This window comes from Physella acuta, unplaced genomic scaffold (assembly GCF_028476545.2).
Source record: "Physella acuta isolate Inbredline_101_S28 unplaced genomic scaffold, ASM2847654v3 ptg001625l, whole genome shotgun sequence".
In the NCBI taxonomy this organism is placed as follows: Eukaryota; Metazoa; Mollusca; class Gastropoda; family Physidae; genus Physella; species Physella acuta.
In genome coordinates this window covers 230,001-246,290 of record NW_026733139.1, presented here as the reverse complement: position 1 = coordinate 246,290, position 16,290 = coordinate 230,001, and the positions used below count along the sequence as shown (strand labels likewise).

The following is a 16,290-nucleotide window of genomic DNA, read 5'->3' as shown; positions in this document are numbered from 1 at the left end:
TTATGTCTGTTTACTAGCGCGCTGTTACATTGTCTCGTTGAATAGAATAAACAGTGAAAAAACACACAGGAGCATCAAACTTGTATGGTTTGAAATTAAAGATGCGTAGGTTAATTAAGCTTTCGCCTTAACAAGCTACACAACCGCCTCCCTGAACGAGATTCCCCACTGAGATTACTTCATGTTGGTCTCTCAGCTACATGAAAACTACTTGGTCTATCTATGAAGCTATTTATTTCTTGCCCACTGAGATTAGCTCATGTTAGTCTCTCAGATACATGAAAACTACTTGGTCTATCTATGAAGCTATTTATTTCTTGCCCTCTGAGATTAGTTCATGTTAGTCTCTCAGATACATGAAAACTACTTGGTCTATCTATGAAGCTATTTCTTTCTTGCCCTCTGAGATTAGTTCATGTTGGTCTCTCAGCTACATGAAAACTACTTGGTCTATCTATGAAGCTATTTCTTTCTTGCCCTCTGAGATTACTTCATGTTGGTCTCTCAGCTACATAAAAACTACTTGGTCTATGTATGAAGCTATTTCTTTCTTGCTGATATAAAAACTATGTCCTTGAATGCCTGTACGAACATAGTGATGAAATACGATGTTATTGTTGTGTACAAATAGGACATACGTGGCTCACTTGCTCGAAAACTTGTGTCCAGATGTAGTCCTCGTTGTAAGAATGAATTCCTTGTCCCGTTAATCTTTCATAATGTGTGGAGTGATGGATCTGAATCTGTATGCCTACATCTGCAGCACTTGTGTGATGGATCTTAATATGTGCAGATATTGCACTAATGTGATGTACCAAACTATGTGCAGATATTGCACGTGTGTGATGTACCAAACTATGTGCAGATATTGCACGTGTGTGATGTACCAAACTATGTGCAGATATTGCACGTGTGTGATGTACCAAACTATGTGCAGATATTGCACGTGTGTGATGTACCAAACTATGTGCAGATACTGCACGTGTGTGATGTACCAAACTATGTGCAGATATTGCACGTGTGTGATGACGTTACCTACGATGACATGGAATAAAGTTGGGACCCTGCTATGGATAACCCGATGACGAGGGCATATCCAAGATGACTGGATACAGGGAAACTGCTCTTGATGACTGGAGCTCGTACAGGGAGCTCCTCCGTTCGTTGTGGAATATCCGTTTTGTCTCTATCCCTGATCGCTGGTCTATTTTCTCGCGGAACCTGGAACAAATATCAGCTCATCTAGACACTTTTTCAGCTCATCTAGACACTATTTTAGCTCATCTAGACACTTTTTCAGCTCATCTAGACACCATTTCAGCTCATCTAGACACCATTTTAGCTCATCTAGAAACAATTTTAGCTCATCTAGACACTATTTTAGCTCATCTTGACACAATTTCAGCTCATCTAGACACTATTTCAGCTCATCTAGACACAATTTTAGCTGATCTAGACACAATTTTAGCTCATCTAGACACTATTTTAGCTCATCTAGACACTATTTCAGCTGATCTAGACACTATTTCAGCTCATCTAGACACTATTTCAGCTCATCTAGACACAATTTCAGCTCATCTAGACACAATTTTAGCTCATCTAGACACTATTTTAGCTCATATAGACACAATTTTAGCTCATCTAGACACTATTTTAGCTCATCTTGACACCATTTCAGCTCATCTAGACACAATTTCAGCTCATCTAGACACAATTTCAGCTGATCTAGACACTATTTTAGCTCATCTAGACACAATTTCAGCTCATCTAGACACTATTTCAGCTGATCTAGACACAATTTCAGCTCATCTAGACACAATTTCAGCTCATCTAGACACTATTTCAGCTGATCTAGACACAATTTCAGCTCATCTAGACACAATTTTAGCTCATCTAGATACAATTTTAGCTCATCTAGACACTATTTCAGCTCATCTAGACACTATTTCAGCTGATCTAGACCCAATTTCAGCTGATCTAGACCCAATTTCAGCTGATCTAGACACAATTTCAGCTCATCTTGACACAATTTCAGCTCATCTAGACACAATTTCAGCTCATCTTGACACAATTTCAGCTGATTTAGACCCAATTTCAGCTGATCTAGACCCAATTTCAGCTGATCTAGACACAATTTCAGCTCATCTAGACACAATTTCAGCTCATCTAGACACTATTTCAGCTGATCTAGACACTATTTCAGCTCATCTAGACACTATTTCAGCTCATCTAGACACAATTTTAGCTCATCTAGACACCATTTCAGCTCATCTAGACACAATTTTAGCTCATCTAGACACTATTTTAGCTCATCTAGACACAATTTTAGCTCATCTAGACACTATTTTAGCTCACCTTGACACCATTTCAGCTCATCTAGACACAATTTCAGCTCATCTAGACACTATTTTAGCTCATCTAGACACAATTTCAGCTGATCTAGACACAATTTCAGCTCATCTAGACACAATTTCAGCTCATCTAGACACAATTTTAGCTGATCTAGACACAATTTCAGCTCATCTAGACACAATTTCAGCTGATCTAGACACTATTTCAGCTGATCTAGACACAATTTAATTTGATCTTGACAATTTAAGCAATGATAATTAAGTCTATATAACTTTTAAACGCCGATTGTTGTCATAGAAGGGAGGAGGGGGGGGGGAAAGAGTGGGGAAGGGGAGAGGTGATATCAGAACGTGTGTTGTAGAGGGAAGGGGAGAGGTGGTATCAGAACGTGTGTTGTAGAGGGGAGAGGTGGTATCAGAACGTGTGTTGTAGAGGGAAGGGGAGAGGTGGTATCAGAACGTGTGTTGTAGAGGGAAGGGGAGAGGTGGTATCAGAACGTGTGTTGTAGAGGGAAGGGGAGAGGTGGTATCAGAACGTGTGTTGTAGAGGGAAGGGGAGAGGTGATATCAGCACGTGTGTTGTAGAGGGAAGGGGAGAGGTGATATCAGAACGTGTGTTGTAGAGGGAAGGGGAGAGGTGGTATCAGAACGTGTGTTGTAGAGGGAAGGGGAGAGGTGGTATCAGAACGTGTGTTGTAGAGGGAAGGGGAGAGGTGGTATCAGCACGTGTGTTGTAGAGGGAAGGGGAGAGGTGATATCAGAACGTGTGTTGTAGAGGGAAGGGGAGAGGTGGTATCAGAACGTGTGTTGTAGAGGGGAGAGGTGGTATCAGAACGTGTGTTGTAGAGGGAAGGGGAGAGGTGGTATCAGAACGTGTGTTGTAGAGGGAAGGGGAGAGGTGGTATCAGAACGTGTGTTGTAGAGGGAAGGGGAGAGGTGGTATCAGAACGTGTGTTGTAGAGGGAAGGGGAGAGGTGATATCAGCACGTGTGTTGTAGAGGGAAGGGGAGAGGTGATATCAGAACGTGTGTTGTAGAGGGAAGGGGAGAGGTGGTATCAGAACGTGTGTTGTAGAGGGAAGGGGAGAGGTGGTATCAGAACGTGTGTTGTAGAGGGAAGGGGAGAGGTGGTATCAGAACGTGTGTTGTAGAGGGAAGGGGAGAGGTGATATCAGAACGTGTGTTGTAGAGGGAAGGGGAGAGGTGGTATCAGAACGTGTGTTGTAGAGGGAAGGGGAGAGGTGGTATCAGCACGTGTGTTGTAGAGGGAAGGGGAGAGGTGATATCAGAACGTGTGTTGTAGAGGGAAGGGGAGAGGTGGTATCAGAACGTGTGTTGTAGAGGGGAGAGGTGGTATCAGAACGTGTGTTGTAGAGGGAAGGGGAGAGGTGGTATCAGAACGTGTGTTGTAGAGGGGAGAGGTGGTATCAGCACGTGTGTTGTAGAGGGAAGGGGAGAGGTGGTATCAGAACGTGTGTTGTAGAGGGAAGGGGAGAGGTGGTATCAGAACGTGTGTTGTAGAGGGAAGGGGAGAGGTGATATCAGCACGTGTGTTGTAGAGGGAAGGGGAGAGGTGATATCAGCACGTGTGTTGTAGAGGGAAGGGGAGAGGTGGTATCAGAACGTGTGTTGTAGAGGGAAGGGGAGAGGTGATATCAGAACGTGTGTTGTAGAGGGAAGGGGAGAGGTGGTATCAGCACGTGTGTTGTAGAGGGAAGGGGAGAGGTGATATCAGAACGTGTGTTGTAGAGGGAAGGGGAGAGGTGATATCAGAACGTGTGTTGTAGAGGGAAGGGGAGAGGTGATATCAGCACGTGTGTTGTAGAGGGAAGGGGAGAGGTGATATCAGAACGTGTGTTGTAGAGGGAAGGGGAGAGGTGGTATCAGAACGTGTGTTGTAGAGGGAAGGGGAGAGGTGGTATCAGAACGTGTGTTGTAGAGGGAAGGGGAGAGGTGATATCAGAACGTGTGTTGTAGAGGGAAGGGGAGAGGTGATATCAGCACGTGTGTTGTAGAGGGAAGGGGAGAGGTGGTATCAGAACGTGTGTTGTAGAGGGAAGGGGAGAGGTGGTATCAGAACGTGTGTTGTAGAGGGAAGGGGAGAGGTGATATCAGAACGTGTGTTGTAGAGGGAAGGGGAGAGGTGGTATCAGAACGTGTGTTGTAGAGGGGAGAGGTGGTATCAGAACGTGTGTTGTAGAGGGAAGGGGAGAGGTGGTATCAGCACGTGTGTTGTAGAGGGAAGGGGAGAGGTGATATCAGAACGTGTGTTGTAGAGGGAAGGGGAGAGGTGGTATCAGAACGTGTGTTGTAGAGTATTTAGACATTAACAGAAGCATTTTGATGGTATTTGAAAATTAATAAAAAGTAGTAGTTTCCCTTTTAAACCTGGCGGTTTATGGGGCAAGTGAAGTGACCTCGGCAAATGAAGAGATAGTGTGGTCAGCACTATGCCCAGTCGCCTTTACTTTCCTTAACGTGAGTTAGGTACCCATCTGAGTTGGGTGGACCCAGGGACGGTTACTGACATGAACCCGGATTCGAACTCGAGACAGTCCCAGCTCTCTACCGATAGACCACTCCGTGCCATTGAAAATTAATAGCTTTTACAATAAACTAGCGTTCCCTTCGCAGCTTGCTAAGCTCTCAGAAGAAAGAAAAAATTCAATGGCAGTCGTCTGGGTGACAGTAAATTCACATAGTTCTCAGTAGTAACAAGATTGAGTTCAGTATTAACAAGAATTAAATGAGTTCAGTATTAACAAGAAATAAATGAGTTCAGTATTAACAAGAATTAAATGAGTTCAGTATTAACAAGAATTAAATGAGTTCAGTATTTACAAGCATTAAATGAGTTCAGTATTTACAAGCATTAAATGAGTTCAGTATTAACAAGAATTAAATGAGTTCAGTATTTACAAGCATTAAATGAGTTCAGTATTTACAAGTATTAAATGAGTTCAGTATTAACAAGAATTAAATGAGTTCAGTATTAACAAGTATTAAATGAGTTCAGTATTTACAAGTATTAAATGAGTTCAGTATTAACAAGAATTAAATGAGTTCAGTATTTACAAGTATTAAATGAGTTCAGTATTAACAAGAATTAAATGAGTTCAGTATTTACAAGAATTAAATGAGTTCAGTATTTACTAGAATGAAGTTTCGTGAAATAAATTACCCACTGTACACCAACTACAAACTATGATAGGAATGAAAGAAACCACATACAACAAAACAGACGACTTACCTCTCCAGGTATTTGTCATTAGGTAAGCAAGGACCCAATAGCTGCAGGTACAGTGAGTTGGCTCGCACTAATTCTCTGGAATCATCAACAACAACAAAATATTGTATCGGTTGCTATTGGTAACATATATTTACTTAGTTCAATTAACTTAATATTTTGCAGTGTATCTATCCTAATATATAAAAGCCCATGTGCGCACTTCTCTCTCTCTCTCTCTCTCTCTCTCTCTCTCTCTCTGTCTGTCCGCAAAATATTTTCGCCGGATATCACATCAGAATCTGCATCGATATATGAAGAACTTTATACGGACTTATGTTGAAAATAATATGTTAGATGTTTTAAATGTATAACCACAACTTTATTTAAATAAGAATTTTTTAAAAAAAAAGGCGTATCCGAATGTAGAAAAACAATTTTAATTATGCAACCGGAAACATTTTTATACTTGGGACAAGAACGCATTTAACAATAACGTCGCTTATTGTTTACACTATAAAAAAAAGAGCACGAAACTGATGACGCTATCTTCCGAGTTTACAATGAAATAAAGAAATGAACTATTTCATTCAAATATGATTTAGAGCTAGATTCTACGTACGCTATGAAATGTATACAATACGATTTTCTCGGCCTAAACTTTTTAAAGTTTTTACTTTACCTATTTAAATTCTAGATATAGATCTAGATCTCGATTCTAGATCTAGACTAGATCTACGGAAAAACTAGACGTAGACGCTAAGATCTGGATTTAGACTATCTACTAAAAACAACATAACTACCATTGAACAGCCGGGTTTTTAAAGAAATCTTTTAAGTCTCTTAATTTTAAGTCTCTTAATCAGCGAGTGCATTTAATATGGCATGGTTACCGATGAAGAAATGAACTATTTCATTTAAATCTATAGATCTCTTCATAAAAAAACCTAATAAAAATAAATCACTATAAAAAAAAGAAGAATACCGTGGAATAGCCGAGTTTTTAACGGAATCATTTAAGTCACTTAATCAGCGTGCCTGTGTTATGTTGAATGTATCTGATTTTTAGCTAATTGTTATTTCTTTGCTTTGTCAGTAATATCGTTCAGCGTGTAGTAATGCACATTGCGTTTTGACCAATAACTATTTTATAAATTATTTTTCTCAAACTAAGTTCAACATTTTAAAATATATAGGCCTATAATTCACGTGAAACTGTTACAGATGGCAAGTCTATATATAAATACACACACACACTTTCCCGAGTTTGAAACTGCATTGGCACCTGCACCTGACCTACACCTACACCTGCAACTACACCTACACCTACACCCACACCCACACCTACACCTACACCTACACCTACACCTACACCTACACCTAAACCTAAACCTAAACCTAAACCTACACCTACACCTACACCTGACCTACACCTAAACCTACACATACACCTACACCTACACCTACGCCTACTCATACACCTACATCTAAAAGCAAAAATTCAACTTCAACTAACAATATTAAACAATACAGTTTGTAAGACTCACTTGAATTCACCTTTTTCAATCTGACCGTTCTCGTCGATATCGGAAATCTTGAGCACCAACTCAATCAGCTCTCTTGTAGATTCCTCATGATCTTCATCCAGGTCTGTGGCTATTGTACACGGCTGTAGGGGAAGGAATGTTCAAATTATGTAGCTATCGTACACGGCTGTAGGGAAAGGAATGTTCAAATTATGTGGCTATCGTACACGGCTGTAGGGTAACGAATGTTCAAATTATGTAGCTATCGTACACGGCTGTAGGGAAAGGAATGTTCAAATTATGTAGCTATCGTACACGGCTGTAGGGTAACGAATGTTCAAATTATGTAGCTATCGTACTCGGCTGTAGGGTAACGAATGTTCAAATTATGTAGCTATCGTACACGGCTGTAGGGGAAGGAATGTTCAAATTATGTAGCTATCGTACACGGCTGTAGGGTAACGAATGTTCAAATTATGTAGCTATCGTACACGGTCATAGGGAAAGGAATGTTCAAATTATGTGGCTATCGTACACGGCTATAGGAAAAGGAATGTTTAAATTATGTAGCTATCGTACACGGCTTCAGGGAAATGAATGTTCAAATTATGTAGCTATCGTACACGGCTGTAGGGGAAGGAATGTTCAAATTATGTAGCTATCGTACACGGCTGTAGGGTAACGAATGTTCAAATTATGTAGCTATCGTACACGGCTGTAGGGGAAGGAATGTTCAAATTATGTAGCTATCGTACACGGCTGTAGGGGAAGGAATGTTCAAATTATGTAGCTATCGTACACGGCTATAGGGGAACGAATGTAAATTGTCTTAGTACAACTTCTTTGGCTATCATACATGCGTGTAACATGAGTATTGTCAGCAGCACTACACTGTAGCCTACTGTGATAAAAGAAATAAGATACCTTTATAAAAAAGTAGAGTTCGGAGAACGACAAGGTCCCATCTCTATTGATGTCATACACGGAAAAGACAAAGTCCATCTTTTTCTCAATATCGTCACACAGGAATGTGCATATCAACTTACAAAACTGTTCTACGGTTGCATAGGTGGCCTTTGGGTATTTGATTGCTGAAATGTTGGAGGTCATGTCGTCACATAGTGTCACAGGTGTTGTGAAACCACACCAATAAATAAGACAAAACACAATAGAACTCACCGCATAAGACAAAACACAATAGAACTCACCACATAAGACAAAACACAATAGAACTCACCACATAAGACTAAACACAACATCTTCGACAACATCAAACACATGAGACTAAACACAACATCACCGACAACATCAAACACATAAGACTAAACACAACATCATCGACAACATCAAACACAAAAAACCAAACACAACATAATCGACAACATCAAACACTTAGGACCAAACATAACATAGTCGACAACATCAAACACATAAGACTACACACAACATAACTGACCACACAAAAACCATTGGACCAAATTGTACCGACGATAACACATGATCTGACCTTCAAACATTAACGGCAGGAGTGTTGGCGATGTTATATTGAACTGTTTCGACATCTGGGCTATAAAGATCAGGTCGTCTATCTCATCTCCCGAGCCGGGTCTAGCCAGGCACTTAGCATAAGCCAAGACATTCTCAACCACGGCATCACTCAGTCCTGTCAGAGACAAGTTCTTTCTGTCAGTGACAAGTTCTTTCTGTCAGAGACAAGTTCTTTCTGTCAGAGACAAGTTCTTTCTGTCAGTGACAAGTTCTTTCTGCCAGAGACAAGTTCTTTCTGTCAGAGACAAGAGTTCTTTCTGTCAGAGACAAGTTCTTTCTGCCAGAGACAAGTTCTTTCTGTCAGAGACAAGAGTTCTTTCTGTCAGTGACAAGTTCATGCTACTTTACTTCTCATTATTAGACCTTTGCTTCAGTTGAAATTATATGTGTGGTCTAATTTCTGTTTAAACCTCATCTTGTACATTTTTTTTTTGTTAAATTATGTCTGGTCAAGTTTCTTTTAAAATTATGTCTCGTTAAGTTTATGTTGAATTTCTGTTAAAATTATGTAAATCTTACTACCTGTCGAATAAATCTTACCACCTGTCGAATAAATCTTACCACCTGTAGAATAAATCTTACCAACTGTTAGCAGGTAAATCTTACCACTGTGGGGTAAATCTTACCACCTGTAGAATAAATCTTACCACGTGTCAGCAGTTAAATCTTACCACCTGTCGGGTAAATCTTACCACTTGTCGAATAAATCTTACCACCTGTAGAATAAATCTTACCACCTGTCAGCAGGTAAATCTTACCACCTGTCAGCAGGTAAATCTTACCACGTGTCGGGTAAATCTTACCACCTGTCAGCAGGTAAATCTTACCACCTGTCGGGTAAATCTTACCACCTGTCGGGTAAATCTTACCACCTGTCAGTAGGTAAATATTACCACCTGTCAAATAAATCTTACCACCTGTCTGGTAAATCTTACCACCTGTCAGCAGGTAAATCTTACCACCTGTCGGGTAAATCTTACCACCTGTCAGGTAAATCTTACCACCTGTCAGCAGGTAAATCTTACCACCTGTCGGGTAAATCTTACGACCGTACCTGAGAATCTCTGGAGGTCATGGTGCAGCTTGGATGCCTGTTTTTGTAGCTGTTTAAATGTTATTGCCATTTGGATGTTTTATACGTGTGGTGCTGAAATACAGAAATATATACCTTGGATGTTTTATACGTGAGGTGCTGAATACAGAAATATATACCTTGGATGTTTTATACGTGAGGTGCTGAAATACAGAAATATATACCTTGGATGTTTTATAAGTATTGCTGAAATGCAAGAATATATACTTAGGATGTTTTATAAGTATTGCTGAAATGCACGAATATATACTTAGGATGTTTTATAAGTATTGCTGAAATGTACGAATATATACCTTGGATGTTTTATAAGTACTGCTGAAATGCACAAATATATACCTTGGATGTTTTATAAGTATTGCTGAAATGCAAGAATATATACTTAGGATGTTTTAAAAGTATTGCTGAAATGCACGAATATATACTTTGGATGTTTTATAAGTATTGCTGAAATGCAAAAATATATACCTTGGATGTTTTATAAGCATTGCTGAAATGCACGAATATATACCTTGGATGTTTTAAAAGTATTGCTGAAATGCAAGAATATATACCTTGGATGTTTTATAAGTATTGCTGGAATGCACGAATATATACCTTGGATGTTTTATAAGCATTGCTGAAATGCACGAATATATACGTTGGATGTTTTATAAGTATTGCTGAAATGCACGAATATATACCTTGGATGTTTTATAAGTATTGCTGAAGTGCACGAATATATACCTTGGATGTTTTATAAGTATTGCTGAAATGCACGAATATATACCTTGGATGTTTTATGAGTATTGCTGAAATGCACGAATATATACCTTGGATGTTTTATAAGTATTGCTGTAATGCACGAATATATACCTTGGATGTTTTATAAGCATTGCTGAAATGCACGAATATATACGTTGGATGTTTTATAAGTATTGCTGAAATGCACGAATATATACCTTGGATGTTTTATAAGTATTGCTGAAGTGCACGAATATATACCTTGGATGTTTTATAAGTATTGCTGAAATGCACGAATATATACCTTGGATGTTTTATAAGTATTGCTGAAGTGCACGAATATATACCTTGGATGTTTTATGAGTATTGCTGAAATGCACGAATATATACCTTGGATGTTTTATAAGTATTGCTGTAATGCACGAATATATACCTTGGATGTTTTATAAGCATTGCTGAAATGCACGAATATATACGTTGGATGTTTTATAAGTATTGCTGAAATGCACGAATATATACCTTGGATGTTTTATAAGTATTGCTGAAGTGCACGAATATATACCTTGGATGTTTTATAAGTATTGCTGAAATGCACGAATATATACCTTGGATGTTTTATGAGTATTGCTGAAATGCACGAATATATACCTTGGATGTTTTATAAGCATTGCTGAAATGCACGAATATATACCTTGGATGTTTTATAAGTATTGCTGAAATGCACGAGTATATACCTTGGATGTTTTATAAGTATTGCTGAAATGCACGAATCGAATATATACCTTGGATGTTTTATAAGTATTGCTGAAATGCAAGAATATATACCTTGGATGTTTTATAAGTATGGCTGAAATGCACGAATATATACCTTGGATGTTTTATAAGCATTGCTGAAATGCACGAATCGAATATATACCTTGGATGTTTTATAAGTATTGCTGAAATGCAAGAATATATACCTTGGATGTTTTATAAGTATGGCTGAAATGCACGAATATATACCTTGGATGTTTTATGAGTATTGCTGAAATGCAAGAATATATACCTTGGATGTTTTATAAGCATTGCTGAAATGCACGAATATATACCTTGGATGTTTTATAAGTATTGCTGAAATGCACGAATATATACCTTGGATGTTTTATAAGCATTGCTGAAATGCACGAATATATACCTTGGATGTTTTATAAGCATTGCTGAAATGCACGAATATATACCTTGGATGTTTTATAAGCATTGCTGAAATGTACGAATATATACCTTGGATGTTTTATACGTATTGCTGAAATACACGAATATATAGCCTGTATATATTTTAGATGTAATACATGAAAAGCCTGGAAATATTATAAGTATTGCTGCAATACAGGAATGTATAGCCTAAATATATTATAAGTGTAGTAATAGAATGCATGAATATATAGCCTGGATATATTATTAAAAGTGTACTGTTGAAATCAACAGATAAATAGCCTGGAAGTGTAATATTTTATAACTGTAGTGTTTTAGTGAGACCATTTTATTATTGACTTAAAAAAAACGGCTATTTATTTTTCTGAAAATCACACTTTTAGTCATTCTTATTTGAACTCAAATCTTTATTACAGCCAAACGAAATTCACACAATCAAGAGTATATAGAATCTAGATCTAGCCTCCGTTCATTTAATAATATTAATGGACACCAGCGAGTTGACGAGATTCCTTCCGTAATATTGTTGACATGGAATAAAAATGTGCTTTTTTAGATTTAGGACCATAAAACTAATAAAAGATAAAATTTTATTAAAAACTTAAGCCTAATATTAATTCAGAAATGTAATATTTTTAGAATCAATGCTATCCAAGTTGCAGATCCAGAGAACTTGAAAATAATTTGTTGAGTTTAAGGCTACATTTCTATTTATTTTCATCAAGCCTAAGTTATAACCCGATGTTTTACTTTCGTAAGACAAACATTGATTGGCTGTAAAGGAACTCCGTGATCGATTTCTGACAGCCCCACTTGATAGTTATTTTGTTTACAAAACTTTGCAGATCAAGTTTTTAAATAACTATGCAAATTTAAACACCATGACCTATTTTTTCTATTTTTAGCTTACAATGTGTACAATAAAATTTATGTCGGCCATTGTTTATGTCGCCATTACACGTGAAAACCAAATTGTTTTTGCTTTTTTTTTAATTTTTATTTAGTTACCGAAAATATTAAAAACATCAAATACATCCAATCTTTAGCAAAGTCCGAAAAAAACCAGACAGACAGGATTTTATAACCATATTAATTGTAACTACGCCGTGCAAGATTTTCAAATGAATTTATACACCTCTCAAATACCTTTGAGACTTTTCTCGCTGGTGTCCATTACTAAAGTTTGAAAACACCGCTAATGATGTTTAAAATATTGAATAAAAGATTGGATACTATTAGCGATGCCGTGCATTAAACCTCGAAATGTGTTGATAAAAACATTTTTAGCCTCTCATTTCAAACAACGGCCTACCCGCTATATATTATCTATCGTATAAGTTACACAACAATCTATTCTACTTACGTCAGGTAAATATTTTTATGTTTAAAACGCCTGACATCGTGATGCGTCCGTTCACTTGATGCTTGTTCTAGTGCAGACGGCGATTCTGTGATTGGTGCATATACCGGCGCGTACTTTGGATCGCATTTTTACTTTCTCGTATACGAAGTATAAAATAAGTATTGTAATCGTGCAAAAATTAATTACACAATACAACCATGAAGCACCAAAAAGTGCCGACTATGAACGTGCAGAAAGCATAACCCTAGATGAGGACCTACTAAACAACATAATTACATGTTTATGACCACTCCTTAAAGATAATTCTGCTCTAATAGTTTTTAGATTTAAGGTATAGATCTAGAAAGCCTGTAACAAGACCTGCCAATTCAGGGCAGAAGTTTTGCTTATCATGTCGGATTAGCTAAATAGGAAATAGCATATTCTATAACATTTCTGCAAAATTACAGTTGAAGCTACACGAGTTTTTAAAAAGCTACTAACAAATATAAGAAATAATGTCACAATTAGTTAACACTTAACTGATTGAAAAAAAAAACTAAGGTTTTTTTTTCATTAATTTTTACAAATGTTCTATTCGACTGCTTTGATACTTACTTTATTAATTTATTCTCGGATTTAATTTTTTTTAAAAATATTTTAAATATATTTAACTTGCCACATACTTACTTACATATCTGATGATAGTTTTCTTCCATAATTATCATCACTATTCAATATCTTCGTGAATATCTTGCGAACACAACTGTGGTTTTAAGTTGTCATTACCTTTATCTAAATTATTGACAATATCAAATACAGTAAAAATTGACAAAAGTGATACACAATGCAAACAATAACGTTTGTAAAATCACATTCTTCAAATGGATGTTTACACATTTAGAAAAATACCTAAACACCATTAAGAATCCCCTCTCTTTGGGGTTATCGGATATCAGTCGGTTTCTATCATTTGCTTAAAAGGCACCATAAAATATATTTTGTAACCCATTTCTCAATAAAGAAGGTACCCTAAAATATATTTTGTAACCCGTTTCTCAACAAAGAAGGCACCCTAAAATATATTTTATAACCCATTCCTACACAAAGAATGTACACTAAAATATATTTTGTAACCCATTGCTCCACAAAGAAGGTACCCTAAAATATATTTAGTAACCCATTTCTCAACAAAGAAGGTACCCTAAAATTATATTTTGTAACCCATTGCTCAACATAGAAGGTACCCTAAAATATATTTTGTAACCCATTTCTCAACAAAGAAGGTACCCTAAAATATTTCCTGTTGCCATTTACTCCACAGCCCAACGAGTGTACCCTAAAATATTTCCTGTTGCTCCACAGTCCAACGAGTGTACCCTAAAATATTTCCTGTTGCTCCACAGTCCAACGAGTGTACCCTAAAATATTTCCTGTTGCCATTTACTCAACAGTCCAACGAGTGTACCCTAAAATATTTCCTGTTGCCATTTACACCACAGTCCAACGAGTGTACCCTAAAATATTTCATGTTGCCATTTACACCACAGTCAAAAGAGTCTACCCTAAAATATTTGCTGTTGCCATTTACTCCCAGTGTAGCCTAAAATATTTCCTGTTACCATTTACACCACAGTCCAACGAGTGTAGCCTAAAATATTTCCTGTTACCATTTACACCACAGTCCAACGAGTGTAGCCTAAAATATTTCCTGTTGCCATTTACACCACAGTCCAACGAGTGTACCCTAAAATATTTCCTGTTGCCATTTACACCACAGACCAACGAGTGTACCCTAAATTATTTCCTGTTGCCATTTACACCACAGTCCAACGAGTGTAGCCTAAAATATTTCCTGTTGCCATTTACTCCACAGTCCAACGAGTGTACCCTAAAATATTTCCTGTTGCCATTTACACCACAGACCAACGAGTGTACCCTAAAATATTTCCTGTTGCCATTTACACCACAGACCAACGAGTGTACCCTAAAATATTTCCTGTTGCCATTTACACCACAGTCCAACGAGTGTACCCTAAAAGTTTTCCTGTTGCCATTTACTCCACAGTCCAACGAGTGTACCCTAAAATATTTCCTGTTGCCATTTACACCACAGACCAACGAGTGTACCCTAAAATACTTCCTGTTGCCATTTACACCACAGTCCAACGAGTGTACCCTAAAATACTTCCTGTTGCCATTTACACCACAGTCCAACGAGTGTACCCTAAAATATTTCCTGTTGCCATTTACACCACAGTCCAACGAGTGTACCCTAAAATATTTCCTGTTGCCATTTACTCCACAGTCCAACGAGTGTAGCCTAAAATATTTCCTGTTACTCCACAGTCCAACGAGTGTACCCTAAAATATTTCCTGTTGCCATTTACTCAACAGTCCAACGAGTGTACCCTAAAATATTTCCTGTTGCCATTTACACCACAGTCCAACGAGTGAACCCTAAAATATTTCCTGTTGCCATTTACACCACAGTCCAACGAGTGTACCCTAAAATATTTCCTGTTGCCATTTACTCAACAGTCCAACGAGTGTACCCTAAAATATTTCCTGTTGCCATTTACACCACAGTCCAACGAGTGAACCCAAAAATATTTCCTGTTGCCATTTACACCACAGTCCAACGAGTGTACCCTAAAATATTTCCTGTTGCCATTTACACCACAGTCAAAAGAGTCTACCCTAAAATATTTCCTGTTGCCATTTACTCCCAGTGTAGCCTAAAATATTTCCTGTTGCCATTTACACCACAGTCCAACGAGTGTAGCCTAAAATATTTCCTGTTACCATTTACACCACAGTCCAACGAGTGTACCATCAACAGCAACATGGCCATTTCGTTTAATCAACTCCAGAAGCAAGCGCATAAGTTACAACAAGATTTAATGGATTATTCAGGTAATATACTGAAACAACCAACATGCGTATCTAAGTGAGAAAAGTTCATGTCTTTGTGACAAAGTTCATGTATCTGTGACAATATCTATGTGACAACGTCCATGTTTCTGTGACAATATCTATGTGACAACGTCCATGTCTCTGTGACAATATCTATGTGACAACGTCCATGTCTATGTGACAATATCTATGTGACAACGCCCAAGTCTCTGTGACAATACCTATGTGACAACTTCCAAGTCTCTGTGACAATATCTATGTGACAACGTCCATGTTTCTGTGACAATACCTATGTGACAACGCCCAAGTCTCTGTGACAATACCTATGTGACAACTTCCAAGTCTCTGTGACAATATCTATGTGACAACGTCCATGTT

General features: G+C 37.7%; 1 protein-coding gene and 1 long non-coding RNA gene across 3 annotated transcripts in view; one reads left to right on the top strand and one right to left on the bottom strand.

The window, feature by feature from the left end:
- Positions 1 to 160: 160 nt before the first annotated feature.
- LOC131929393 (uncharacterized) lies at positions 161 to 13,088 on the bottom strand. Of its 2 annotated transcripts, none has more exons than XM_059285558.1 (7): positions 13,018 to 13,088; positions 9,705 to 9,797; positions 8,610 to 8,765; positions 8,027 to 8,193; positions 7,124 to 7,245; positions 5,601 to 5,675; positions 161 to 1,221 (listed from the first exon to the last, which is right to left on the bottom strand). In XM_059285558.1, exons 2-7 carry the CDS (start codon positions 9,772 to 9,774, stop codon positions 1,068 to 1,070), a joined length of 744 nt encoding a protein of 247 aa, XP_059141541.1. In that variant the 5' UTR covers positions 9,775 to 9,797; positions 13,018 to 13,088; the 3' UTR covers positions 161 to 1,067. The 2 variants fall into 2 exon arrangements, with proteins under 2 accessions (XP_059141541.1, XP_059141542.1); XM_059285559.1 differs by lacking the exon at positions 13,018 to 13,088 and adding an exon at positions 12,888 to 12,997.
- Positions 13,089 to 13,235: 147 nt separating this feature from the next.
- LOC131929391 (uncharacterized) overlaps positions 13,236 to 16,290 on the top strand; it is a 3,280-nt gene continuing 225 nt past the window's right edge. Inside the window, exons 1-2 of the long non-coding RNA XR_009383962.1 lie at positions 13,236 to 13,348; positions 15,816 to 15,912. This is a non-coding gene — a long non-coding RNA (uncharacterized LOC131929391). The remainder of the gene's footprint in view (positions 13,349 to 15,815; positions 15,913 to 16,290) is intronic.